The 27,149-nt window shown below is 39.4% G+C and overlaps 1 protein-coding gene across 2 annotated transcripts; it reads left to right on the top strand.

The window, feature by feature from the left end:
• Positions 1-8,406: 8,406 nt before the first annotated feature.
• OTULIN (OTU deubiquitinase with linear linkage specificity) lies at positions 8,407-21,396 on the top strand. 2 transcript variants are annotated; one of them, XM_066326428.1, is made up of 8 exons: positions 8,407-8,531; positions 10,013-10,342; positions 12,600-12,673; positions 13,477-13,571; positions 14,711-14,854; positions 17,130-17,255; positions 18,295-18,564; positions 19,804-21,396. In XM_066326428.1, exons 1-8 carry the CDS (start codon positions 8,407-8,409, stop codon positions 19,996-19,998), a joined length of 1,359 nt encoding a protein of 452 aa, XP_066182525.1. In that variant the 3' UTR covers positions 19,999-21,396. The 2 variants fall into 2 exon arrangements, with proteins under 2 accessions (XP_066182525.1, XP_066182531.1); XM_066326434.1 differs by having other exon boundaries at positions 8,466-8,531; positions 10,017-10,342.
• The last annotated feature ends 5,753 nt before the right edge of the window (positions 21,397-27,149 follow it).

Here is a 27,149-nt window from a genome sequence, read left to right as displayed (position 1 = left end):
ACAGGTTTGACAGGCAGTGTTGTCAGCCACTAAGATGGGTAGGGGAGCACCAAAAACTGACAGTATTTTAGGTCTGGGATACCCCAAGGCCTATGAGCTCTTCCCTATGCATGTCTAGCTACAAACCATCAGGTACTATGGCTGTTCTTAAGCCTAACAGCAGCACATATGCAGCCATGTTATATATTTGGTGTGTTTTGTATCTCTGGATGATTTGTGTGATCATAGAGCCTTCCATGTAAATACCTGCAGAAACTTGGACTGGGCAAATTAAGGTCAGCTAATGACAACCACATTTGGATGTCCTTGATGTGATAGCACAAATCAGGACAATAAATGTTGTTTAGCTTATTCTGTGGTCTGAGCAAGGAGATCACAGATTAGGTTTGGATCTTGGTTTTTATGATTGATTGATTCCAGTAAAGATAACCCTTAAATAGAAAAATTATCTGACACTGGTTGTCAAAAAGAAATACCTGAAAATTCAGAGATGAAGAATCCAGACGACAAAAACACAACATGAAAACTAAACACACACACACAAAAAAATACCCCCAAAACCACAGCAAAAGAACCAAAAACCATTAAACATGAGAATAATAATACAAAAATCCCAACAGATTAGTTACGTATTGCCAGAATAGAGAATCACCACAGATGACTAGTTTTCCCAAAGGCAAAGAGAAACAGAAGCCCACTACTACTCTACCACTCATCCTAGGCAAAAAGAATGTACCATGATGAGGGATGGAAAGGATTTGCTCCAGTGTCACAGAATTGCTAGCATTTTTTATGCCTTTGCATTCCCTACATTTCAAATACTGCAGGCTCCTGGACTGCCACATTGTTCAGGCTCAGTAAATCATTCTCAAGTTACAAGTAGACTCCTTACCTGGAAGATTTAAAAAAGTAATAAAAATCTTTAAATTGGAAAAGCTGCTCAGGAAGTGTAGAGATCAAAAGGTTTTCCAGCTCTTTATAAAAGACCCTGCAAGCTTTGTTCCAGAACAATATGTCAGTACTGAACACTGTAGATGTGAGGTGAGGATAGCCCTGTGACCAGACTGAACTCCTTGTTATGAGCCGGTGTTCAGCAAGAAGCAAGTAGTAAAGACCTAAGAACAGAGGATCAAATAAGAGCGTCCAAATCTAGCAGCTCCAAATGTTTGCAGATGAGGACAGTAGACAAATGGCAGAAACATCCTGAAGCTTCTTCCTTTCATAAAGTTATTCTCTCTGAAAGGGCTTTGGACATTTGTTTCAGAAGGTCCTAGAAATATCAGCTGCATGTAGCAATGAGGATTTTGTCTTTAGAAATTGTCCACACATTTATTCACATGATGTACAAACACCCAAACTGAAGACCTCCTGGAAGAGTACATGTGGAACCATAATACTTTTATTATTTTTATTATTTTGATATAATTTCTTTTTGTTTGATGTGGCTCATCCCAATAACCCAACAGCTTTTAAATTAAACTTGTCTCTTAGGGAATGTTTCCTTATTATCTGGGCATGGTAGCTGCCTCTCTTCTACCCATAAAAGTTTGCAGCAACTTCTAAAACTAAAGTGAGAGATGGGACAGGCTACAGTAACTATTTGTAGGTAAATATATATGCTTATTATTTTTTACATGAGAATGATAAGCCCAGAAATCTGTAACTGCAAAAAAACCCACAAAAACCAAAAAAAAAAAACAACCCAGAAGAGGCATTTATATTTGAGATAGAATTGTGGAACTCTCTTGGTTTGAAAAGACAGGTGTTCACTAAGGAAGGTAGGAGCCTCCCTTGAAATGGAGAATGTAAACCCCTTCCCTCTGAATTATTGTAATTTTGAAATTAAGGAGCTCTCAGGCAAAGATAAGGGAATAACAGTTCTTTACTAGGACAATTAAAATGAAAATGTAGTAGTACAAAACAAACAAACAAACAAAAAGGAAAACACTGACAGAGTCAGAATACAGCCTGACACCCTGTTGGTGCTGGGAGCAGTCCAGTTAAGTCCTCCAGGAGTAACAGATGTGGTTCTGTTGAGCAGTGATGCTGTAGAAGGGTGTAGTTTTTCTCTGACGGTCCAGCTGTGGTGAGATGGGTCTGGTCTTCCTCTGGAAATCCAGTGGAAAGAGACTGCTCTGGTGTTCTGAATCTCAGGAAATGGAGATCTGCTGCTCCCCAGGGAACAAGGACCAAAGGCAGCAGACCGGAGCTACCATCAACAAGTGGGAGTCTGAGGAGCTGGTCAGCTGGAGGGTAGCTGCACAGCAGGAATAAACACATTCCTTGTTCCAAGCAGGTATGTGCAAGGGCAGCCACATCCAAGCAACTCCAAAGTCTTGTTTATTAGGCAGACTAATGAACATCAGCTGAGACAGATTTGTTCTAAATGACTGGATTGAGTTCACTTGATTAATGAAGTGAAAAAGATCTTGAAGCTGATCTGTTGACTTAATAGCGCAAAATACCAGTTCTGTTCTTTTTTAGAAAACAGTGACATGGACAAATGAATTTGACCACTGTAATAAAAAACCCTTAGCTTCTTGAATTTTGATACTAAAATACAATTTTGTCATGGTGCTGGTGTAGTCTGAGATGTTCTTTGGGATGTTTCATTAGTTCAGTAACCCAACATAATATCGCTTCTCTCAATGCCTTGACCTTATTGGCACACTACCTCACGAAGTACATCTGACTGCAAAAGACACCTCTCATTAGATTTTCCTTTCCACCTGTATAACTGATGAGAATGGTCACTCCGTGCTCCTTGGTGAGTGTGCAGATGAGCTTTTATTATATGACCTGGCAAATGTGATGGATGCAGATGTGTCAAAGCCTTGGGGCAGAATGTGACAGCTTACCACTTGATTTCACCTTGATCTCTTCTCCAGTCAGGCCATGTGGTTGGTTTGCTTCTTGCAGTGGATCTGTCAACTTCTTTGCTACTGTCAGGAGGTTGACCATACTGTCAGATTCATGACCATAAAAATGCAAGCAACTTTCACAGATTTAATGTAAAAAATGAACAGTAATTCTAATTCTAAACTTCCTCTTCAAACTTAAAGAAAAAAGAAAATTCAATCAATCAATAAAGGAAATACATGCTTGATCCTATGGGTGGAAAAGATGAGCCAGCCTGTATTTGTATGTTTCCTACATTTCTGTCTCGTAAAGCCTGGTAGAATTTTCCATGTAGTATCACTATTTGCCTTCTCCATACTATATATCCTCTCTCTTTTTTATTTATTTATTACTGGAAAGGGGAAAAAAACCCGTACACAATACAGAAAATGTAATTAGGTTTAGGTTTAGTTAATTAATTGAACCACTAAGGGTGTCCTTGGTCTGGGCAACAGTCAGGATATACTGCTGGCTTACTCTGACATAGTAATTGCTCAGAATATTGGTTTACTGACTGCACTCTAAAAAACCTCTCTGTAATTATTTTCCAATTGGAGCACATGAGGTACTCTTAGTTTGATAATAATAAAAAAAAAAAAGCTACATCATACTTTAACTTTTTAATAAATATTTTTATCAAATTCATGGGCAATTTGCCCATTTTAAGGATGTTTTTTCAAATGTGCAAACTAAGCTTGTTAAAAAAGAAGAAGTGAAGCAGGTTTTTAAATGTGCCTTTGGTGGGTTGGGTGTTTGGTGTTTTTTGGTTTTTGGTTTGTTTTTTTTTTTTTTTTTTGTGAAAGCTTGTAACTTTAATTGTTTAGACCGGTGCATGTGGCAAAATAATGACAGGTTTTTAATTTGCAAACAGCTGTAATTTTTAGCAGTGATGTATAGTTTATACTGATATGACTCACACATTCTCCATTTTCTGTTTGAGGGACTGAAAAAAACCCACTCACTGCACCAAAGCCACAACCTACATATTTTTCTCAGTAATTTAAAAAGGAACATAGGGTGCTGGAAACACCTTTCTGCTTAATGGACAGCAGCATGCCAATTTAGAGCTCACTCTAGGGACATGTAAAACTGGAAACTATAAAAGTGGAAAGCAGCATCTCTATATACCTGTCTATATGTACTCGGAAGGAGATGTATGTTCTAATGAATACATGTCCAAAACCTCTAACAAATTCAGGGATGCTAAAGGAAGGAAAACACTTGTGGGTAATATGTAATTACACAAGGATATAATGGATATTGTATTGCCCATTTGACTCTTACTGGTGGGTTTCCCCCCCATCTATTTTTCTTCTGAACAATATTCCCCTATAGTCACAAGAACTGATCACCCAAAAGGTTTCTAATCATAATCCTGAAAAATGTGGAGCAGTTTTCAAGTAGTGCATTGTAATTAGCTTAGCAAAGAAGATAACTGCTGGCAAGCACTAAGATGTATTAAATAAGGTTTGTGTTGTTTGTTTTTTTTTCCCTCATAGTGTTTGATGGGTTCTGTTGTATCAAAATCTGAGATGCTAGTGTCCTTTATCAGGAAGTACCAAGTACCAAAATATTCCAGACTTTGTATTGCATGTCCTGTATTGCATGTCTTTGCTGTGCAATTTCAGGAACTTTGTTAGTTAGCTTAGCGGTTTGTACCTTACACTTGGTAAAAGATACAGGGAACTTACAGTAGGAAGTAAATTGCTGAACCTATTCCAGGTAGGACCAGCAACGCAGAGATGTGTTCTTGCAAAACTGTGAGTTATTCTTATAACACAGAATTGCATTAGACTAGAACTAGTGTTTGCTGATCTTCATTCAGATTTACATCTGGTGTTGATCTTAGTACCTTGGGGTTGAGAACTGGAATGTTAATTTTATTTTCAGCTAGGAGGCTGAATCTCACCTCTCCCATAGGTATAGGAGCTATCCAGACACCACTGAAAATTATGACAACAGAAGAATTAGACTTTTAAGTGAAATATTCTGAGCTACTAATAGATCACATAGAGGACAACAGGCATGGCTTGTGGTTTTTCCTGTAGACTTTATTGATAGTTCACTTAGTTCACTTCAGTACTTTGAAGACATAAGTTTGAAAACACAAGTTTTAGGTGAAGACACTAGTATGAAAACACAAGTTTTAGGTGTTTTGGAAATAATAAAAATATCTTTGGCTTACATATCCAATTTCTGCTTAAGCCCCATTCTCAAAAAAAAAAAAAAACCAAAAAATCCCTCTTAAAGACTAGCATGAGTATTTTAATGTCTTCAAGAGAAGCAAACAGCTGCTCCATTTTTTTCTGAATAGAGACATCTGTCTTGCTTGATCTTAATATACAGTGACTTTTTTATGAGTAAGTCAACATTGTTCTCTCAAACTAACTTCAGAAACTCAACAGAACCCTGTGGAAAATCTTCTTATGATCTGTAATTGCAATATTTTTCTAATTTGTTCACACACATTTATTATTTACTAATACTGAAAAAGAAGATTCTACCTCTACCCTGAAGACTTTGAAAAGGGCAACTGTCTCTACTGGAAAATATAACATTGTCAACAGATATGATTGATCATGTAGGGGCCAAGCTCTAAATTAAAGTAAATATGACTAACATTCTCCACCATCCATGCAAAACACTGGAAGCAGCTGTGTGTAAAAATAGTAAGCACTGCATAGTTGTTTCATCTAATACACTGAATAGTTTAGGTAAACCTGTTGTTCCGAAATGTTACATAATTTGAGCAAATGAAACTTTTTTTAATAAGCATACCTATTAGAATACGAAACTAAGAATACAAATCATAAAGGTGCCTGTTTGTTTTGAGGAGTCTGCTTAAAAATAAATAATCTCAGAATAAAAAATGCGTTCATCACTTCCACAGTCTTTAGAAAGCGAACTTCAAGACTTTATGCTGAAGCCCTCTGCTTGCTTGTACTTGTAACACAAAAAGAAAGATGTTTTGCTTTGTTTAACCTGCATTATTGTAGACATATTTGTGTAAATAGTCCACTTTCATTATCCCTTTTCTTTATTCTTTTATTCTTAGTTCCTTTATTTCCTTTATTCTTATTTCCATTATTCTTTTCCTTTAGTGTTAAATTTTTTGGTGTTCTTGCATGTTCTTAAACAGCTACTGCCTGCAGTCCCTAGGACACTGGTTTTAGTTTGCAAGCTAAAACTGTTCATAGAATTTCTGCAAGCTGGAAGGCAATGACTAATAATAAAACTCTTTACCACGCCTGATCTTGTGAAATGTGTCACAAAACTTACCCAATATCTCCAGATATCCCATACCTGGCATATCTACTACATATCAACACTATACACACAAATACCCCTTGCTGAGAAAATAAATGTCAAATATGTTTGCAATATATTGTTTACAAGAGGCAGAGAGAAACCTTATTTTTAGAAGTAGTTACAAAAAGGCAAAAGTGATGAATAGTCCCTTGAATAAACTATCAATTCAACTATGGCATATATCCAATTTGAAGATTTTGATTTTTTTTTCCCAGTTTTTCTTGAAGGCAGAGCATTGGGTGGAGAGAGCAGACTTTTCTGTTAAATTTATTTTTTCAGTCAATGCTATTTGGGATACTTTATTTCAGTTAATGCAAACACAAGTTTCATCAGGAAAATACCTTCTTTGGGTATTTAGTTTTGTTTATTTTGTGATGCAAAGAAAAAAAAGCCACAAAAAATTACCATTTAATCCTGTGATTGAAATAAGCCCCATCTGTAAGCAGCTAAATACCAAGTGACAGAGACTGCTCCCATTCTCTCAAGTTCACAAGGCAAGCACTACTGTAGTGCAGCCTGAAATAGGACGTGGTTTTCATCTAACACTTCTTGAGAAAGGAAATACAATTTGCTGGTGTTCAGGAACTTTATGTTACAGGAAACAGTTCCAAATAGAACATGCACAGAATTTAATTTCATAACTCAGGTACAGTTCAACTATTTTGCAGGGCCATTTTGCAACACTCAATTGTGCTACTCATGATGAAACAGATCTAGGTTGTTGCTTCATCTACTCGGCTCTGTAGTTCTCCGAAGGGTCACAAAATGATCAGTCAAAACATCTCTGCCTTAAAGTTGCTGAGAGAACAGCAAAGGTGGGTAAATAACAAAAAAGTACCTAGTCTTAAAAAGGAGGCAACTGTGATGGCTCTTCAATGCTACTAAATCTGAATTATTTAAGTGTCGGGAAAACAGGAAATAGGTGGGTATATTTCAAGTGGACTAGCTGGAATGGCCAGTGGGAAACAAGAATGCATACTGAGACAAACCTGTCAGTCAAACAGTTGTTCAAAGAGATTTTTCAAAGGAGATGTCATTGTCAAGAGCAATCCTACATGAATTTGATCCACAAGAAAAGCAGTGATTAAAACAGAACTAAGGTAATGCGATTTTTCCCACTCTTCTTCAAACATTCATGGTACTTCCACACATCTCAAGGATAAAAGAAACAGAAAAGGATTGTTTACAAAAATGTCAATCAGTTTTATATTAAGTTTCATGTTGCAAATTATTTATCATTGCCATTTTAACCTTTTTGAGGTTTTACTATCTGACCGCTACCTTTAAAACATTCTCCCAGTAATGTTTGATCCTCTAAATGCATGTTAGTTCAAATTCCTTTGCTGAAAAGTATGTTTTTAGTAGTTATTTGCCTCTAGTCTCAGCATCACTTGTTGTACTCAAAGAAAACGTGTTCTTATGAGAGACATTTCAGAAAGAAGGCAAACACTTCTTCAATCTCAATGTGAAGACCGACCTCCCCACGCCTAAACTGCAGTGGACTTTTCTTTCACGGTAGAAAGATTCTACTCCGAGTAGAATCTGAGTTTTCGGGGGGGGGGGGGGTGTTTGTTGGGTTTTTTTGGGGGGTGGTGGAGTTTTTTATTCAGGTTTTGGGGTTTGTTTTTTGTGGTTTTTTGGTTGTTGTTGTTGTTGTTGTTGTTGTTTTAATAAAAGCTATGTTTCAGCAGCATACACTTTTTTAAAGGCTTCTCATCTACTCTCCGGGTGCGCTTCTCTACTTCCTGGAGTTTCACAGAGGCGTATCAGAACGTGGTGATGTATTTCTTTGCTCCCAAAAGAGACTTCCAGCTCCACAGAGGCTCCAAACACAGACACAGACACACACACAGACAGACACACAGACGCACACACACACGCACCCTTTGCATCCTCGGAGCACTTCCTTTTACACGGAACGTCTGGCGGCCGGAACGCAACTCTTATATGCGCCCTTTCCTCCGCTTACAAGAACTAATTGTTGCCCCCACCTTGGCGGGGCTCTCACTCGGCCGCCTTTACCCCCCGCGCCGCGGGCTGAGGGCGCGGCGGGGCCGCCCTTTCCGGCGGGCCGCGGAAGCGGCGGCGGGGCCGCGCAGGAGCCGGGACAGACCGGGATCGGGAGCAGTCGTTCCTGGGGCTCCGCCGTTCCCGGGACCATTCGTTCCCGGGGCTCCGCCGTTCCCGGGGCGCGCCGGCATGAGCGGCGAGCGGCGGCGGCCGGGCCGGGCTCCCCGCCCTCCTCTGGGGCCCGGCTCTCGGCGTGCAGCGCCGGGCTCGGGCAGCGGCGGGCGGCGCCGGGCGGGACCGAGCGCGGCAGAAAGGTGAGGCCTCGCTCAGGGCTGGGCCTCCTTCCGCCAGGAGCGGGACGGGAAACATCGGGACGTGGAGTGCGGCTCTGCGTGAAAAGCGGCGGTGTCTAGGGAGGGGAATGTGCTGCTCCTCTCTGGTGAGAGCCCGCCTGCGGTGCTGCAGCCGGCTCTGGCGGAAGGGCAGGAGATGTCGGAACGAGTCCCCTGTAGGGCCGCGGGGTTGACGGGGGGGATGGAGCGCCTCTCGACAGCTGGGGCTGTTCACACTGGGAGAAACTGGCTTTGGAGTGATCTAATTGTGGCCTTCCAGGACCTGAAGGGAGCATATAAGAAAAATTGAGAGGACTTTTTTGCAAGGGCATGTAGTGACAGGACAAGGGGGAATGTTTCCAGCTGAAAAAGGGTAGGTTTGGATTAGACATTAGGAAGAAATTCTTTACTGTGAGAGGGGTGAGGCACTGGAACAATGTTGTCGGAGGAGTTGTGAATGATTCCATCCTGGGAAGTGTTGAAGGCTGGACTGGATGGGGCTCTGAGCAGCCTTGGTCTAGTGGAAGGTGTCCATGCCCACAGCAGGGGATTGGAACCAGGTGACCTTTGAAGTCCCGTCCAGCCCAGGCCGCTCTTTGGTTCTGTGAACTGTGGCGCTGAGCTCTGTGCTATGTGAGAGCTTGGTACATGTCAGGGCCTGGGTGCCAAAGGGCTGTAACGCTAGTAAGCAAAGGTATGTTGCAGGTAGGAGGCTTTACCATAGAAATAGGAATGTGTTGAGCAGTTTTAAGGTTTATGGAGTGGATATTAAGTCTGTGAGCTCTGAGGTGACTGGCCTGGTTAGCCACTAATTGTCTAGAACATTAATGTGATAACTGCCAAGCAACCCATAACTTTTGGGATATTTATCTTACGTTGACACATTTTACCATGTGTCAACTTAAGATAAATATCCCTGAAAATTTACTATATGGGTACATCCTAAACCTTTGGAGAGCTTGCTAGAATGCATTGTAGACATCCTGTCTTGATACCTTGATCATATTGGAAGACACAAAGATTGCTTTAGTGTAAAAATTGCCAATGATCCTGGTGCAGTGGATGTTTCACAGAGCACCAGGTGAGTTTGTAAAAACTGTTTTCTTGCAGGACTCAAACTTGTTTCTTTAGAATTTCTGTTAATCCTTGGGGTTTTAGGTGATAATGCACCCCAAGGATGGCAGGTGTTTAATCAGGGCACTAACTGTTGTGTAGTATGTGTTTGAGGAACTGGCACAGCTTAGCCTTGGTGAGAAATGATGGTCAGGGGAGTGAGTTAGAAAATAACTTGAATGCCGTCTTATTTTACCGAACTGTTCTGGGTTTTCTTCCTGATTTTGAATAGCTTATGTACTCTCTGAATTCTCAAAATATAATGTAACTCTTAAAATATTGTAGTTTTCCTGAAACATGTGCTTTTGTTCTGGGAGAGTTTCTCTTCATGTATTTTTCATTCTTCAAAGCCAGGATAATCTTCAAGGGTGGATGACAGAGCCAACCAGCCTTTCTGCAGGTGCAGAAGAGAAAAAAGAGAGTGTTCCCACACAGCTGATGAAGCATAAAAATGAAGTTGGTGTTGCTTCTGAGGAACTTGGCTCAGCAAATGCAGCTGCAGACCATAAAGAGAAAACTACATCAGAAATAAGACAAGACTGTGTATACAGAAGTAGTGGGAGACCTGAGAAGACAGATATGATTGAGTCTCCTGGGATGGATCAGGATGCATCCAAAAACTGTGAACTGCATGGACCTGTGTCTGGTAATCCTGCAGCAATGGAGTCATCTGAGGAGAGGTAAGGATTTAATTTTTAAATATATTAACAGTTTTCCTATAGAAGGGGAGGGTACTTTCAGTTCATGAAGGTGAATTTATGATTTTTTTTCCTTGGTATTTTTGATTCAGGAAAATCCCATTAACTAGTTCAACTATTTAAGTATTTACATGCAACTTCTTGCACTATTTTTTTTCTTTTGTGCATGCACGTTTTCATTTAATCATTCTTTTCCACTCTTACTTTATGTTCACTATGTTTGTCAGATATTTCTCTGACCACTAATGGGGAAAGGCTTTAGTTTCCACATTCTTGTTTCCCCAGACTTACTTAACAATTGCTGTCCTACAACAGTGTTATGACACACTTTCTTCTCTGGAATGAGTGTCTGTGCAGGATGGATTGCACCTCTAGCCTACCTGGATTTCAAAACAATTCTCTTGAATTGCAGTGCCTTGTTTACTCTGGGTGTTAATCTGTCGTGTTCTCAGTCTGTGGCTGCTTCTGTTTTGTCAGCTCTCAGAATGAAGGTGGTTTAATATCATCTGCAGAAGGGACATGACACTGCTTCCTTTACACCAAGCTTCCTCTTTCTTGAGTAGTCTCACTGGCTTAGTCAGTTGAGCACTTCTTCTCTTTCTGCGTCTTATGCTGAATTTACTCAAGGCTGTATTGCGAAGGAACGATTTCCCTGCCCAGATGCAGTTTCTCTCCTGTGGGATCCCTTGTAGCAGCAGATTTCTTCATGCTCAGAGGGGAAGGTTGTTGCTTTGTATTTTAGATACTTGGCTTATACAGAAGATAAGCTAGAGATTGCTGCCGTCAGATACCAAGCTGTGTGGGTTTTTTCATAGTATTTTCAAGGTTATCAAGTATTCTTTAAAGTCTTCACAAACCCTAATGGACTTCAAACTCTGCTGAGAAATTAGGCATTGTCTAGTGCCGTAGTGTAACACGAATATGGACTTGAAACAAATATTTCTATGACGTTGCTTCTCACCAGATAGAACTGTGTTGGACACCTACTATATCTATTGTTTCTCTTTTAATTAATAATTTTTTAGTGTTGCTAAAAATGAGACTTCATGCAGCTACTTGAGCACTTGAGTAAAAACTAAACTGGTTTTATATGACAGCCCAGTAGATGAGTTTCTTGGTATTAACTGACACTGTTCTTTATACTAAAGATCTTTTGTTCTCAAGGGAGATATGTGCAGATGGTTTGAGTAAGCTGGTTTGGATATAAAGAAAAATAAATGCAGAGCCATCATTTAATAGTCTATCCTTATGAGTTTAGTGAAAGTGATCCAATTACTATCTGGCTATGAAACTCTTTCTCACAGTCTTCCTAATTGCTTGTCCTCTTTTAGTGGTGTAAAATGTGCCTTAATTTTTTCCTAGTCTTTTGGAGGCAGACTGTGGTTTGGATTTGGGGTGTTCTTGAGGGGTAGATCAGAAGCTACTAATAGCAGTGGGCTGTAAGTAATGACCTTGCAGCCTTCTTCTAGTTATGTACTTTCCTCAAAAAACAGACTTTCAGTGTAAAGTTCTTTTAGTTAGTGCTATGCTCAAATGATACTAATATGGCTGGTGACACATGTTTTTTCAAGTATTTTAATTGTGAAGCTTTTAGAATTTTGATTATTTTTTAGAAGTTTATTTGCTAGATGTAATCATATGACAAACGTCTCAGGAATGGAATGTGCGATTTGCAGACAGGTTTTTGAACATTGTATGGACCTCCGTTTTCAGCAGTAATGTTCCCATCCAGTCTGCAGATGCAGGTCTATGCAGTTTTCATTGTAGTCTGTCATGTATTCTGCTCAGCACGAGGTGGGTTGGTCAGTCCCAGTGGTGTGTAGATACCAAGGCCTGTAGAGTAATATGTTCTTAGCTGCATGCATGGGGTGCATCATTCATATATGCAGCAAATAGACATGTTGGCTTGTTTCTTTTGCTAAATTACACTGTAAAATGTAGAAATACGAAGAGACTGTAGTATCCATTCAACCACAGAAGAAAAATTCAGGCAATGATTTATCACCAACCTAGTGACAGATATTGGAGGGGAGCTGTTGAGAGGGTTTTCTAAACTTCTCTGTTTTTGAGAGCTCATGTTGGTTCTATGAAAGTGGGTAAGATGGAAAGCAAATGGAGTTGGGGAAAAAAAAAGGTAGAAAGACTTAAATACTTTCCTGAGTTGTGAGAAGAGGAAGAGCTTGAAAAAGAGAGTAGGATTTGTGCTGTTGCTTGAGGTATGTGTTGATTTTTATTACAGTGAGGAGGACATGTATCGTGATGAAGAAGAAATAGAGAGGGAGAAAATACTGCTTTGTGAAACAAACGCCTCAGGTACAACTGAACTTTGTGTGAAGTTTTAAATACGGTGTTGCAACTCACTGTAGCCCTGATGTTGTGATGTCCTGACACCCTGTCTTCCAGGGGCTTTTGTGCACAGATGTCTGTGTTCAGTAGCAGTTACTTATCACTGAGTACATTGTACAGTGAGATTCCTAAAAAGATCAATTCTCTGTAAAATTAGTTGCTCTTAATGTATCATTCCCTGTGTTTTTATAGTTACTTTATGAGTGAATGTGAATTCTTTGGCAAACAGTCAGATAATCTGTGTTACCAGTGTCCTGCTTGAAAATCAGTCACAGTCATTATAGCATCTCAGCATCTGTTGCTGGCACGCCCTGATAATCTCAGTACTGGCTGGATTGGCGATGAAGGTGTTGGGATTCCAAGACAAAACTGTATCTCTTCTTTCTGGTATTGTTACTGATTTACTGAGAAAGGTCTGTCATCTTTCTCCCTTATAGTTTGGCTGCTATATGAAGAAGAAAAACCTCTGTCAAATATTTTTCTAAGAAAAGGAAGAGTACTTTATTAATTTCTCTTCTCTGCCAATTGTTTTTTGCAGAATAGAGGAGCAGTGTGTTCCCTTGTTGAACTACATCATAACTTTTCTTCACCTGTAATTTTCAGAACAAACTGATTTTATCCCCTCCCACAGCAATAATTACTTAGTAGCTACAAGTTGTGCTGCCAGTTTAATTTGGCACTGAAGTTATTTTAAAGTGATGATGTATTTAGAAATTTGATGTGCTTTCTACCTTCTTCTTTTTTCTTTATAATCTTGCATGTTCTGACAGAATATAAACTAAGTGTTTCACCTGAAATGGACGTTATGGAGTACTGCAGAAAGGAATGGAGAGGAAACACCCCAGCAGCAAAAAGGATGAGAAAGGTAGCAGTTTTATTTTTGTTGGATTTTGTTAGGCTCTTTGTTTTTGTTTGCTACATGATTTCCTATGCACTCAGTCTTTTAAGATGACAAATGCAGTAGCAGTATTTTACATTGCTTAATTGCAATTACATTGCATTAAAAGCAGATGCTTTTCTTTGTGCTAATTTCAAATGTGATTTTAGTAGAGCTACTTGCTGATAATTTAGAGATTTGCTTTGTTCTGGCCTTTGTTATTGTTTTCAATTGAAGTTTTATATCTTGTTTATGGACGAAAGGTGCTAATTTGTTGGACTACTGAAGTGCAGAGCAGATTACCAGGTTTTTGGGTGGAAGGCAAGTAACTAAAAGTTGTGAATTGCATGGGTTTTAAACAATTTTTCCTGAGGTTTTTTTTACCAGTTTTTGAACTAATTTTTTTTTATTAATCTTGACCTAGAATAGTAGAAAATAAAGCAAAGTTGTTTTGTTCCTTGAAAAATTCAGTGATACGTATGAGTAAACAAAGATACCTTACAAAAGTCAAAAACTCCCCATGCCTCCCTCCAGAGATTACTGTGAGAAATATGAACACACAGGGCTTTGGCCCTTGCCAGGGTAGCTGAGCTGCAGAAGCTGCATTTCAACATTGTGGCTTCTGCTACAACTGTGAGTTTGGGAACAGCAGGGAGGGAACAAATGTGCTGAGGCAAGTGTCAAGATATTTCAGTGTAAACACAAACTTGCCCTGAGGCAGAAACAAGCTACATGTGCCATGTGCTGAAATTTCTTTGAAGCATGATGTGTAGTCTTGTGTGTGTATGTTGGATATTTTTTGGAAATCCAGGTGACTTAGCTACCCATATTTCAATGATGTTTAAGTTCTGTTCATCAAACAAATACCTCAAACCAATATCTGTTAGATTTCTTCAGTTTCTTGTTTGTTTTTCAGCAGAACTAAGTTGTTTTTCTCAGAGCATAATTTGTGACCTGAAAGCATTTGAACTTCCAAAAGGGGTAGTGGGTCAATCTTTTTTTTTCTTTTTTTGAAAATAACATTAGTATTTGGATGATACTATTCCAATATTATTTATGTAACCACTTTATGATTTTGAAATGTTTTATTAATGATTTCACGTCCTTTGGATTTTGTGTTTTTCTAGGGATATGAAGCAGTTGCTCAGAAGTTTGCATCTATAAGGAGAATACGAGGTGATAACTATTGTGCTTTCAGAGCAACTCTTTTCCAGGCATTAAGCCAAGCTACCCAGTTACCCAGGTGGCTGCAGAGTGAGGATTTTACTATGGTAAGTGTCAAACTGATCTTCTGACAGTAGAGTAATATTGGGTCTAACCTATTTGATAATTTTATGATCTCATTTCTCTGTTATATGTAATGTATATGCTCAATTGTCAGTATCCCCTGAACTGAGAAGTTGTAATGTTCAAGACTGTTGTTTGTGCACAGTGATTCTTCCAGTGTGGAACTGAGTCCGGGTGACCTTGGTTTCCAGTTTATAATGGGTATGTTACTGTAGTGCTTACTGGAGAGTCACTTGTCTGTCTTAATCTTGCTCTCTTGATTTCTTCTTACTGCATATAATATGGCAGTAAGAGATTTTCCACGAGACAGCTGAGGATAACAAAAAATAAAGACAATTTTTTCTAACATTTGAGAAACCCCTAGCTTTTCAAAATTATATCTATTCTTGTGTGCCATATATGGTTTCTTTAGAAAGTGGAATAACAAATTGGATGCTGTAGGCTTTGCAGAATGTGTGTAATTACCTGTGTCTTAGATATTGCTTAAAATAAGCGTAAGAGCAACTCCAGTCTAACGCAAAGAACAGTTCTTGTGGAGCACTGATGTATGAGAAAAGCTAGGTATTCCCCTACAAGTAGAAGAAGAATATTCCAGAAATTTTCTTGTGTCAACAAAGTCCATTTGATGGTATTGGTGAACATGGAAAAAACATGTAAGAAGCTGCCTGTACAAAAGTGAGCCAACTTGAGAAGAGTAAGGTTCTGGTTGTCAGGATGCTGCTGGGAATGTAAATGGTGAATGTCTGATGCAGACTCTGTGTAGGGTGGCAGTCCAAGTAGAATCACACTGCCCTAATTACCTTTTTGCATCACTTTAAAGGACATCTGGAAATTTCTCATTCTGGCCACTATTGTTATTTTAATAATTTTAATTTCATAATTTTAATCTTGTGATTATGTTTTTATAATTACCGATGAAAATAGTTCTGCGAGGTGTTTTACAGCAAGTACATTGCAAAATGATTAAAACACATTCTTTCAGCTCTCAACCATTTCCGTGTTTTTAGACTAAAGAACATAGTTTCCCAGTGATCCTTTAAAGAGCCTGCACATTTTTCAAAATCATGTACTTTCAAGTTTTTAATAGTGTTCATCTTTTGTTTTTTTTCAACTGATTCAGAGAGGAAAATGTCATATGATAATTAACTTTGTTTTTTAAAGGGGTGTACACCTACAAAACAAACTGAAATGATAAATTGTTATGCATCAAAGCAGAAGGCACATAAGAGAAATGTGTATGCTGACAGTTGGCAGTACAAATATAACAGTTGTTTTGGTTTTTTCTTGTTTTTAATTTAAGATGGTGATTACATGCTATTTGTAGTTGTTGAAATTATGGGCATATAATTTTTGATTATTTAGTTCTGTGTGCACAGGATGCCAGGCTGGGATGGGAGAAGATCTGTCCCTCTCTGACACGTATTTGGTTGCTCCTAAAGAGAAGACATTACTAGTTTGGAGTCCTAACAAACTGAAAATGGGCTGGTGGTGGCTGATGGCATAAGTTCTGCTCTAGTCAAGTATTTACTCCATTGTGAGACACAAGTTACTCTTCCAGTTCTAGCAATAAGATGGCTTAATAGATGAGGGTACAAAACTGGACATGCAACTGCCAGGGTGTCCTTCAGGGGAGGTATAAAAGCTCTGAGCTGAACAGGTGTGGCACATAAGCAGTAAAAGAGAAAGTTCTGAGGCTAAAACATTATCTGATGCATCAGCAAATTCCCAAGTTGTTTTCTTCTTTAATAAAAAAACCTGTCCCAGAGTGTTTGAATTGTGCTCCTTGAAGAGGAAACAGAGTTAGTGTGTTCTGGACAAAGTAGTTTGCAGTCCACCAAGACCTGAGGATGATCTGATGGATGTAATTTTCTCTTCTGTTGATTTAGGAACGCTTTCAAACACAGTCACTGTCATCTCTCTGCTGTTGGGGGAGTGTTTTATTTAAAAAAAAAACCCAAAACCTCAAAATAAAATAAAACAAGCAAAAAACAAGACATGAGTAACTTCGTGGTTAATTTTTCCAGTGCTTATGTGTTTGTTAGGTCTGGAAATAGTAATAGACCAGTATTCTGACTGTTACCCTACAAATATTATAAATAGGCAATTGTGTTTGGTTATGGTCATCTTAGTATGATAGCTGTTCAGAAGGATATATGAGGTATTGTTTTAAGGTGCAAAATGTTAAAAAAAAATGCAAGTTGGTGGCTTATCCTTTCCAGAGTTTTAACTTAAGCTGCCTTTTCTTCTCTCAACTTCCAGCTTCCTGAAAACTTGCTGAGCAGGTATGACTGGATCAAGCAGTGGAAGCTCAGACAGAAACCTGGCAAGAGGATGGGAGAAATAAGTGATGAAATAAAAGAGTATTTAATACTTCTAAGGAAAAAGGTTGGAAAAGTATTTGTACATTCGTTGGTCACATGCAAATAAGAAAAGTGACAAAGAGTTTTGAGTGTGAAGAATTTAGCATAAGGATGCTTTCAGTAGTGAAAGTCCCTTTTCCGTTTGCATACTGTAATAAAATCAAGTAAAGAATGTCTTTCAGATGTGTGAGGGGCATCTAGTCTTCCACTGCTTGCAATAGCCTGATGCTGGAATTAATTTGCAAGCAGCTCTGCAGAAAAGTATTAACTAGCCATATTTCAATGAAGAAATCAATGTAACAGAGTAGCTTTTTGCCTCTATTATTTCTTGTATTTATTTGAAGGAATTGTGTTTACTGTGGACAAATAATTTTGCTATCTGGATGAGATTAAGGAAGGAAAAACAACAACAGCACTGAAGTAATTTTAGAGGAGTAGTTTTTTGTTCCATTTTTATAGATTTATTCTGGGTCACACAAATATGATTGTGCCCCTAAGTGTTCATACTGTATTACCTAGCCCCATGCTTTCTCTTTCTTGGAACTCTGAAAACCTATTGAAAATCTCTTCAGTTGTTCCTCTTTTACTGTGAATGCAAATTCTCTTTTTATGAAGGCATTTAAGATTATTTGGAATACTGAATTCAACAGTTTGAGGGTTGGAATGAAATACATATTTTGAGTAACAGACATGTAAAGAATATGAAGAATATAGGCTTTATGGTGCAGGAAAAAAAGGGTTATTACCTTAATGCATATTGTACCACATCAATATTTGTTCTGCTGCCTCGCAGCAATTTCTAGTATACCTTCCTTTTGCTTTGCTTATGGATCAATTTGAGCAAATCAGCCTGACCTTGATTGGATTACAGTTGTGGAAATATTCTTGATTGTTTTTAAAAAGACACAAAGCCGTTCGTAAGTTAAATTCTGGGTGCCTGTGCTGAGCATTGGACAACTCACAAGTGGCTGTTTGCAGCTCTTGCAGGGTGATGGCTGTTGATTCATGTTGTGTGTGATGGTTTATTTGTTTTTTTTTTTTTTTTTTTTTTTTTTTTATTTTAGTGGAAGATTATAAGTGAAATAAAGGGTCCCCTTGAGAAACAAGAAGCTTGTAATAAATTGTTTAAAAATGAAGATGAGGAGTACAGTCTCTATGAAGCACTGAAATTTTTGATGCTTAACACTGCAATTGAATTATACAACGCCGATAAAAGTGGAAGGAGAGTGCCTGTCTTCTCCTGGCTCTTGTTTGCACGAGATACATCCAGTAACCCTTGTCAGTTAATGCAGAATCACTTGAATCATATTGGTCACAGTGGAGGCCTTGAACAAGTAAGGAGAGGTTGTTCTTAAAGTGTTATTTTCCTGGTTCAGATTTTTTAGTTTCAAATGGTTTAAGAAATTTCCCAGCTTTTGTTGGGCTGACTGAAGCCTCTGGTCTTCTGTTTGAAGAATGTGTTAGAGCTTCTTGCTTATAGTGAGAGTCTGTAAAGGTCCTCCTCTGAAACACCAGGCTTTATCTGGTGGCTGGCAGGTAGCAGTCTTTGGAAATAGGGGTTGCTATTAATATGACACTTGTATTGATCTCTTAGTTGTTAGCTTTTTAAAAAAACATGATAAAAGCTAACACTCAAATTAGGATGACCAAGTATAGCACATACACAGGTGAATTCTGATAAGCTAATGGAAGTTACTGTTTTATACATGGCAGAAATGGTACACATATTACAAAAATGCCCCAAACCAAAATGAGCTGAATAGACTGAAAGATTTTGGGAACATCCATTAAAAAAAAATCCCCTTGAATTCATTGCAAGTGGGACACTGCAGTTAGGGTTCACAACTTAATTGCAGATACTAGAAACATGGAAGTATTATGTTTTGGTTTTGTTTCTTATCTTAAAAATCTGACAACTGCAGTATAGATGAGATAGCTTGCTGTTTCTGTGAAATTAGGTGATTCATTGGTGACTTTTTTGCTGCTCAGTTTAGTCAAGATGTTGCCGGTTTTTTTGCTGACTATATTTGTTTATTTCAGTAAGATTCTTTGTAAATTATTATTTAGAGCAGGATATGCTTGTCACTGTAGTAGACCAAGTAGAAGCTCTTTAGAGCTTCTTTTTCTGAATTTCTTCTCCTGTCAGCAGGCTTTGTAAGGGCTTTCTATTTACTTTTTATTTGACTGGAAAGCTCAAAGTACCCTGTAAGAGTGAAAAGATCATTGCCTGAAACCTGCTCTTGTCTGGTTTTAAGTGACTTAACAGGATGTAAGAGAATGTCTTTCCTACCTGCTTGTGGCAGTAGGACACACTATGTTAGGTAGTTTTTCTTTAGGATTATTTTACTACTATGCCATTGTGGATTTGAAGACTTTCTTGTTAAATGCATGGTGTCGTAGAGGGATATGATGGAGATACTGAGTGAGAGATGCTCGTGCATAGGACTTCTCACTTCGTAATTTTTGTCTTTGAAAAATTACATCTGACAGGTATTAGTTTAATATTTTTATGAGGAAGATCTTGTAGAAGGTATGTTGAACTTAACACAAATATTTGTTTTTTTCCAATGTAGGTGGAAATGTTTCTTCTTGCTTATGCTCTGCAGTACACCATCCAAGTGTACCGACTCTATAAGTACAGCACTGATGAGTTCATCACACTTTACCCCAATGACCCGGAGCAGGACTGGCCTGTGGTGACTCTCATAACTGAAGATGACAGACATTATAATATTCCAGTTCGAATGTGCCAAGAGACAATGCTGTGAACAAGTAATTTTTGGCAGACAAACCTGTGCTGCTTATGGAGGTTTCCGTCCATGCTATTTTGAAACAGGACAATGACAAAATCCACGTGACTACATCAACAACTTGAAATTTGTGTTTTGGAAGTTGACCTCTGAAATAAAGTATCAAATAGGTACTATCTTAAATAGTAAAAGTTTGGCAAGCATGGCTTTATTTTCCATTTTCTTTAAAAAAGGAAGCTTCTGCAGTCCTTTTTTTGAAGGACTTACTCTGTGTAAAATTGCCAAACAATAGATTTATTCCTTTTATTTTTTCTAGCGAGGCTTTGTGATAAGACATGAGCTAACTTTTTACTCCCCAAAATGACAATTGAAATTTCTGGGAAAGTAAGGTGGCAGTGTCTTGGCACATGTTTGTAATAGCGCTTAGAAGCCATTTATACAAAATTTGGCCTTGGGAAGTAATACAATTCTTTTGCAGTTGGAATTTAATGCCTGCCATGGCTTATGCTATAAGAGAGAAGTCACTTAAAGTTTTCTAATGCTTTGTGTTGTTTTTTCCTAAATAAGTGTCTCTTATTTAGAAGCCAGTTGTCTGTTACACTGAAAATGAGCTGCTCTTCTCCTTTCAACCCGTGTAGAGGAAGATGGCAAATGTGATAAGGGAGTATAAAAGTTATTTAATAGTCAGTTACAAAGTCAAAGACTACAAAGAATTCTCACTTAAACATAGCCACATGCCTGTTAACTTCCATGTCCATGTTATTGTTCCTGTAGTATTAATCTTCTCAGGCAACTGCTCCGGAGAACATGAGGATTTTAATTTGTCCAGGAGTGCAGTAAATGGAAACAAACTTTTGGTGCAGGTTACTCTTCCCAGAAGCGGAGATATGAGAGGTTCTGTTTCCACTTAGTTACTATGCTTTAAAACTGAAAGAATACCGAATGTATCAGATGCTGGAAGTGCTGACAAATCTTTTTAAAAAAAATAATAAAAAAATTAAGCATTCAGCTTTTAGGTTCAAGTAGAAGTATGTCATTCAGATGACTTCTGCAACAAGAGAATGAAAGCTGATTTAACTGAAATGCTGGTCATACACCGGTCACTTAGAAGGCCTTTGTGTGTAAATGGGGTAAGTTATAAAAACTTTTTTCATTTGAATAGTCTGGATAAAGTGGCATGCAAAATTCTTCAGTTCTAGTTGACATTAATTTGTTTACTATTATCGTGAAAGGTAATATACACAATGAAAATGTGTATTCACTATGTTCGAAAATGTTTTTTAAACACATTAATGAGGCTTACCGTATACTCAGTTGTTATATTTGTCACGTTTTCGTTGCCTTTTAAATCAGTTTGTTACTGAAAATTTCTGGGAGCTACAAGGGAATAAAAATAAACTTAATAAATTCATCTGACAGCATTTTGTTTCTTGCTTTATGGACAATGCTTTATATTTTTAATGTTTCAGTGTTTGAAATCCATGTCGATGTTAGTTTGTTCATGAAAGCAGTGAAGTACAGTAACTTATGTGAAAGAATTAATTATTGGCTGCTTGCACACGGGCAGCAAAACTGAGTAATTCCTTAAATTGCTGTTATCCAAGAAAAGCTGAAGAGGAGGAAAAATAAATGAACTTTTGCAACTCACAACTCTGAAAGTTGGAGAAAGTTGTAGTTATGATTTAATTAACTGAAATTATCTAATTGTAATATATTCTTGAGACTTAACACCTTTTGAAAAAGGTATTGTCAAACATGTAGAGCAGTAGTTTTGAATGTGTGACAAACCTCTAAAGCAGAGGCTTTTTAGGGGCAGAGTTTGTAGCCATTAGGGCTGGAAACAATTCACATAATTGGCTTGTATCTTGAACTGGAAAGGTGGGACTGGGCACAAGTGCTTAAGTCACGTATTTTGTTTTTTGCTAAAAATTTCTGCTGTCTACACAGAGCTTTTATTTTGCCTTTATTCCGTTTCCTAGTACATTATGAAGTTAAAAGATACCTGGTGCTGCAGCAGGCAATCTTTCCAGCCTCAGGCTGAGTGCAGCTCGGAGAAGCCTGATGATATCCTGTGGGAGCTCACCAAGACCTGGTGTGTTTGGTTCAGGATTGTGCCTTTATTCAGACAGCTGAGCCAAAGCTTGGCCAGCTCTTGGCCAAGTGTATTTTTGTGTGACAGCAACAGCCCTCATCCAGAACTAGTGAAGGAAACTGGAAAGCTGTGTGGAAACCTCTGTCTCACGAGAACCATGTAGATGTTGAAGGAGGTGAGGAGAGGGAGCTCTTGCACTATGTATCAAGTCCAGGGCTCAGCTTGTCATCTTTGTCCCTGGTATATAAATAGTGTTGGTTGTGCAGCTCCTGCATCTTGTTTTCTGCTGGGGATAATTGCCATTTGTTTTCCCACTGTGCTAGCTGGCAGGACAGGACCAAGAATGTCTGAAGATGGCCAAATGTACTTCATGAATGCTGGAACATGATAGGAGCCATGTTCTCAAGCTGGCTGCAATGAATATTTGTGCTATGACATCAACTAATGTGCTCCAAGCCAGACACATTCAAACAATATGTCTATTTATGAATTTCTTGAGAACTTCAGGCTCTCAGAAATGGAAAAGAAATGTTATTAATTCTACAGAGCTGAAAGTGAAGCATCTTTTTAGTCGCCTTTCCCCAGAGTACTCATTTCTGCTTGGGTGCTGATGAAATTCTCTTCTATTCACAACTCTTGTGGAAGTCATTGGGATGGCAAAAAAACCAGTGTGAAATGTACTGAGCCATTGAAAAACTGGTCAGTGCTGACTAAAAATTGGTTTATCAGGACTGTTGGGAAGACTTCAGCATGCTGAGGGAGGGGTACGCTGAATGTGATCACCAGCTGTCTCCCCTGGGGGATGGTTTGTCCAATTTGCCCCTTTTCGGAATTGTGGTGTTTGTAGATGCCTACCCACAAGGTCTCTTTGATGGGGTACCTTAACTTTGGGCTGTTGTAGCAGTCAGCTGCTGCAGGGGCTGTAGTAGGTGCTCTTCAGTGTCAGCTTTCAGTATGAAAAATACGAATTTTTTTGATTGAAAAAACCCCAATCCTTCATTTTATTGAAATTATGTTTTTACATGTAGGCTGAACACGGTAGGTACTTTCCTCTCCCGCCCCCCCCCCTTCCCCCATCTCTCTCACCTTTCTAGAATCAGAATCAGTAATCTAGAATTTCTAGAATACTTCTGCAGCTGCTGGGATGGGACAGAATTCAGACACTGCTCTTGTTACATCCGTTGTGCACCATTACATCTTACATTTAAGAAGAAAAAAAAAAAAAAAAAAAAAAAAACAAAAAAAAAAAAACAACAACAGCAACAAAAAACCGGCTACAATAATGATGAAACAAGTGCCATCCTTTTTCTTAGGGTGTTTCACAGACCAGTCGCTGGAAACGTTCACTTCTGGCCCGCAGCTGCCCCCGGGCTCGGAGTGGTTTTGCAGGGGGGCTCAGGAGCGCCTCACCCGGGTCCCTCTCCCCCGCAGGGCCAGCCCACCCTCCCGGTCTGTCACCAGGTGTCCCTGCAGGCCAGGGGACAGCCCAGACTCGCACACCGCCCAGCTGGAGGCACCTCGGGCCCTTCCTTGCCTTCCTTCCCGAGGCACAGCCGGGGCTTCTGGCTTGGCGCTTAACCGTGGTGCTCCCGCAAATACAGAGCGCAGTGATGATACACAAATACCGACCGTGCTGAGGAAATAGGGTATGGCCAAAATGCTCTGCCTTGTGACCGAGTGATCTCAAAGCACCACGGTTTGGCAGCATCAGCCTTAGAGACTTGTGTGACAGGATATGTTAGTTGAAGTTCTTAGTGCGTAAGTAGGTGAAAGACATTTTGAAGACATGTGGAACACTGTTGAAATGAAGTGGTAAGAAACTTGAGATTTTTCATGCCTTTACATTTTTAGCTTTTTGAATATCAAGTAGTTCATCTGTTTTACACCTTGAATAAGAATCCGCTAGTAGGAGTTGAAATATGTAGGGAGCCCTCTCTTTGGCTGCTGAGTATTTAGTTTTGTTCATGTATTCATCCAAACCTTCAGGTGATGTACTGAGGCATGTGAATCTTCACAGGCAGAATCATTCTGTAACAGTGAATCCTGAACAGTGGTTCTGGGATAACTAATTCCTGCTTCACTAATATAAGGCTTCTTAATGTCAAAAATAATGTATGGTGAGAAATGGTAAGATTGGATTCTCACATTGTCCAAGAGTAAATCAAGTAAATTTTAAGATGTATAAACCTGTTAGTTTCCAACTGCAGTGGAAGATCCACAAAGAGTATTTTATTTTTACTGTCCTTATTGTACAGGGGAAAAAGACAGTTGTAGCCGAGATACTTACAAAGATTTAAAGTACCTTGAGAAACAGAATATCATTGCCTGTACTGCTGTTAATGAAATGATAAAAATTATTTCTAGCTGAAAGACAGTGTAAAACTGAACAGGCCATATATTTAGAGGTGGACCGCTTGCTGACAACTTACTGTTGTCACTACTGTTTCTGAATGTCTTCTGCATCATTAAATTTTTTTTGGTTTGTCTAAAGGGTAAGAGAAATAATAAATTACATTGAGCAAGGAGGACATACAGGATAGGGCATAAATTTGCAAAATATGTCAATTTCACTCAAACTCTTTCCAGGCCCTCTACTTTGAATTTTTTTCAGTATTGCATAACATTTTGGCCTTTTTTTTTTTTATACAGAAGACCTCGTGTTTTGCTCAAGGAGTGGTTCTGCAGAGCTGAAAGTAAGAGCTTGGGTAAGACCCTGCTTCTTGCCCCTCCTAGGCGGGTTCATCTCTTGCTGCCAAACTTCAGCTTCCATGCCAGTGAACTGCATCATCATTTTGCACTTGCATTTTGGAGGATTATCTTCTTTTCAGGAAGCCAGGAAACCGCAGTTTAGAGCACTTTCTGTTCTCTCACCTGAGCATGTCTTTTGAATTATATTCAAAAGGGAGACAGCAGAAGCAATAAAATTTTTTCTCAGAGGTAATTGCCGAGCTGCTTGGGTAACAGGACTGAAAACATTGGGGAAAGGAAGGGCTTAGAATTAAAATAGCAAGAAAACCACCAAATTTCAGTGAGTTGGTAGTTTATTTCCCTTGTTTAAATAGCACTTGCACAGTGGCAGGACAAGCTCTCTCCTTCTGTGAGCCTCAGACTCTCATCTTCCATTCAGGCCCCCTAAGATCCTCCCCAGCAAACAACCACTCAGCACCACTGGCCTCCTGCACCTCCTGCAGATATTACCACAGGGGATAGCACATGACACTTGTGTACTAGCTTTTAGTATCTAATATTAACATTGCTTTTAGACAACCAAGTGGTTCCATGGTGTTCATTTACTGATGAGCTCTCTTTAGAGCTCCCTTTGCTCAGATGTTCTGGATTTTGTGTCATCAAACATTTGTTGCAAACATAAAACCTCTTTTAATTACACAAAAATGTGCCTTCTAAAAAGTAGCAGGTAGCTGGAAACATTAAAAAAAAAAAAAAAAAAGAAAGGAAAAGGAAAAAATAATTGGAGCAATGATTAGGGATGTTTAAAGCAACAGCATGGAAAATTCAAAGGAAATAATGGTGTGAAGTCTCTTTTGAGGAGCTAGGAGATAAGGTATAAGATCTGCAGTTGGGGAGGCATCCTGTTGCACTGCAGGGACTGTTATCATCAGTGGGGCTTGCCACCAAAACCCCTGGTACTTTAAAGAAATGCTGCACCCTGTGTATTGCAGGTGGGCTCATCACAGAGTACTCTATTTTGGCTGTAAGTTTGGGAGCAGTGGCTCCAGTTGCCAGGAAAATATTTGTCTGCTCATGAGACAGTTTCTATGTCACCTAGAGGAAGGAGGCCCATTTCTCACAGCTGCAGAACAGAGCCAGTGTAGGGAGTTAATGTAGTAAGGGTAGTGTAGCAGCACACAGGCTTTGATTTTCCACCCTGCAGGTCTCCATGCATTTCACAGGGACTGGGAGAGTGTTTGCTGTGGTCGTCCAACACATCCTCAATCAGAAGTGTCATTTACGGGCAATGGTGAGGCTTCTGCTCCCTTAGTGCCATAGCTCTGTTATTGTCAGTATTTTTTTACCTGTCTGGGTAAGAAGCCTTTTTCCTTGGCACAGAATAGGTCTTCCCCCAACAGCACAGATGCTGTACACCTCCAGCAAAGCTGCATTCTGCACATTGTCACTGATTTCTGGACACAAAAGTAAATGCTGTGCAGAACCACCCACAAGTGGGAAGGTTTCTGTCTGGAGTGGGGCACTTTCTCATCTGAGGTCTGTGCATGCCCTTTGGGGGAATAAAACGTTTATATTATATTTCAATTATATGTCGTTAATGGAAGAGCTAATTGTCATCATCACTGATGGAGGTCAGAGAAGGGGCTGCTGATGGATGTGAGGGAGAGAAGACTTTCAAGACTACAAGCTCAGTAGTAGTAATGAGGGCTATTTGCCCTTATACTGAATGTCTTACTTTTTTCCTGCTTCAGATCAGGCCCTTTCTTTCTTAGAAAGAGTGAAATAAAGCCTGCAAAGTCCCTAAAGAGAATGCTTAGTTTGAGAAATGTCAAACTGGCCACCATAGGACTCTGTTTGCGCTGTTTGGGCTTGCTCAGTCTGCTCAAAATGAAGCAGTGTGGCAGTAATTTTCAAACCTGTTTCCAAACAGGCTCTGGCCTTCCGAGCCATGGGATGTTGGCTTCATTGGCCCGGCCTCATGAGCGGGTACAGAGAACCAGCAGGCACAAGGGCAGTATTTTTTCTGAGCCCTATCCAACCTCCCTTTTTTTTTTTTTTTTTTTCTTTTTTTAGCATGGCCTCCTGCCAGGGCAGTGCTCTGGGCAGGGAGAGCTCGGGAAGGTCAGGGACCACTCTGTGTGGGACAGCCGTGCCAGCAGGTGCCAGCAGCCAGCGAGCGCGTGACTGGGAGTGGGGCAGAGATGGATCACTTGCTGGTGTAGATACCCTGATTATGTTCTCTGCTCAGCTCAGCCCTCCTGGTGTCAGACTAGACAGAAGCCAATCCTCTCTGCAGCCACGGCTGGAGAGTGGGATGGGGGAGCTGGACATGGTGAGAGCCAGTTCAGGGCTCTCTGAATGTCCTGTGGACAGTGCTGCACCAAGGTCC

This window comes from Sylvia atricapilla, chromosome 1 (assembly GCF_009819655.1).
Source record: "Sylvia atricapilla isolate bSylAtr1 chromosome 1, bSylAtr1.pri, whole genome shotgun sequence".
In the NCBI taxonomy this organism is placed as follows: Eukaryota; Metazoa; Chordata; class Aves; order Passeriformes; family Sylviidae; genus Sylvia; species Sylvia atricapilla.
The sequence above is the reverse complement of the archived record's forward strand: the minus strand, read 5'-3'. Positions and strand labels throughout refer to the sequence as shown.

What these genes read in the sequence shown, in the direction of transcription:
- OTULIN (XM_066326428.1), top strand. Translation starts at nt 8,407, where the DNA reads ATGAGCGGCGAGCGGCGGCGGCCGGGCCGGGCTCCCCGCCCTCCTCTG. An exon ending in CAGCAAAAAGGATGAGAAAG is followed by an intron (nt 13,572 to 14,710) that starts GTAGCAGTTTTA and finishes GTGTTTTTCTAG; the next exon opens with GGATATGAAGCAGTTGCTCA. An exon ending in ACAGTGGAGGCCTTGAACAA is followed by an intron (nt 18,565 to 19,803) that starts GTAAGGAGAGGT and finishes TTTCCAATGTAG; the next exon opens with GTGGAAATGTTTCTTCTTGC.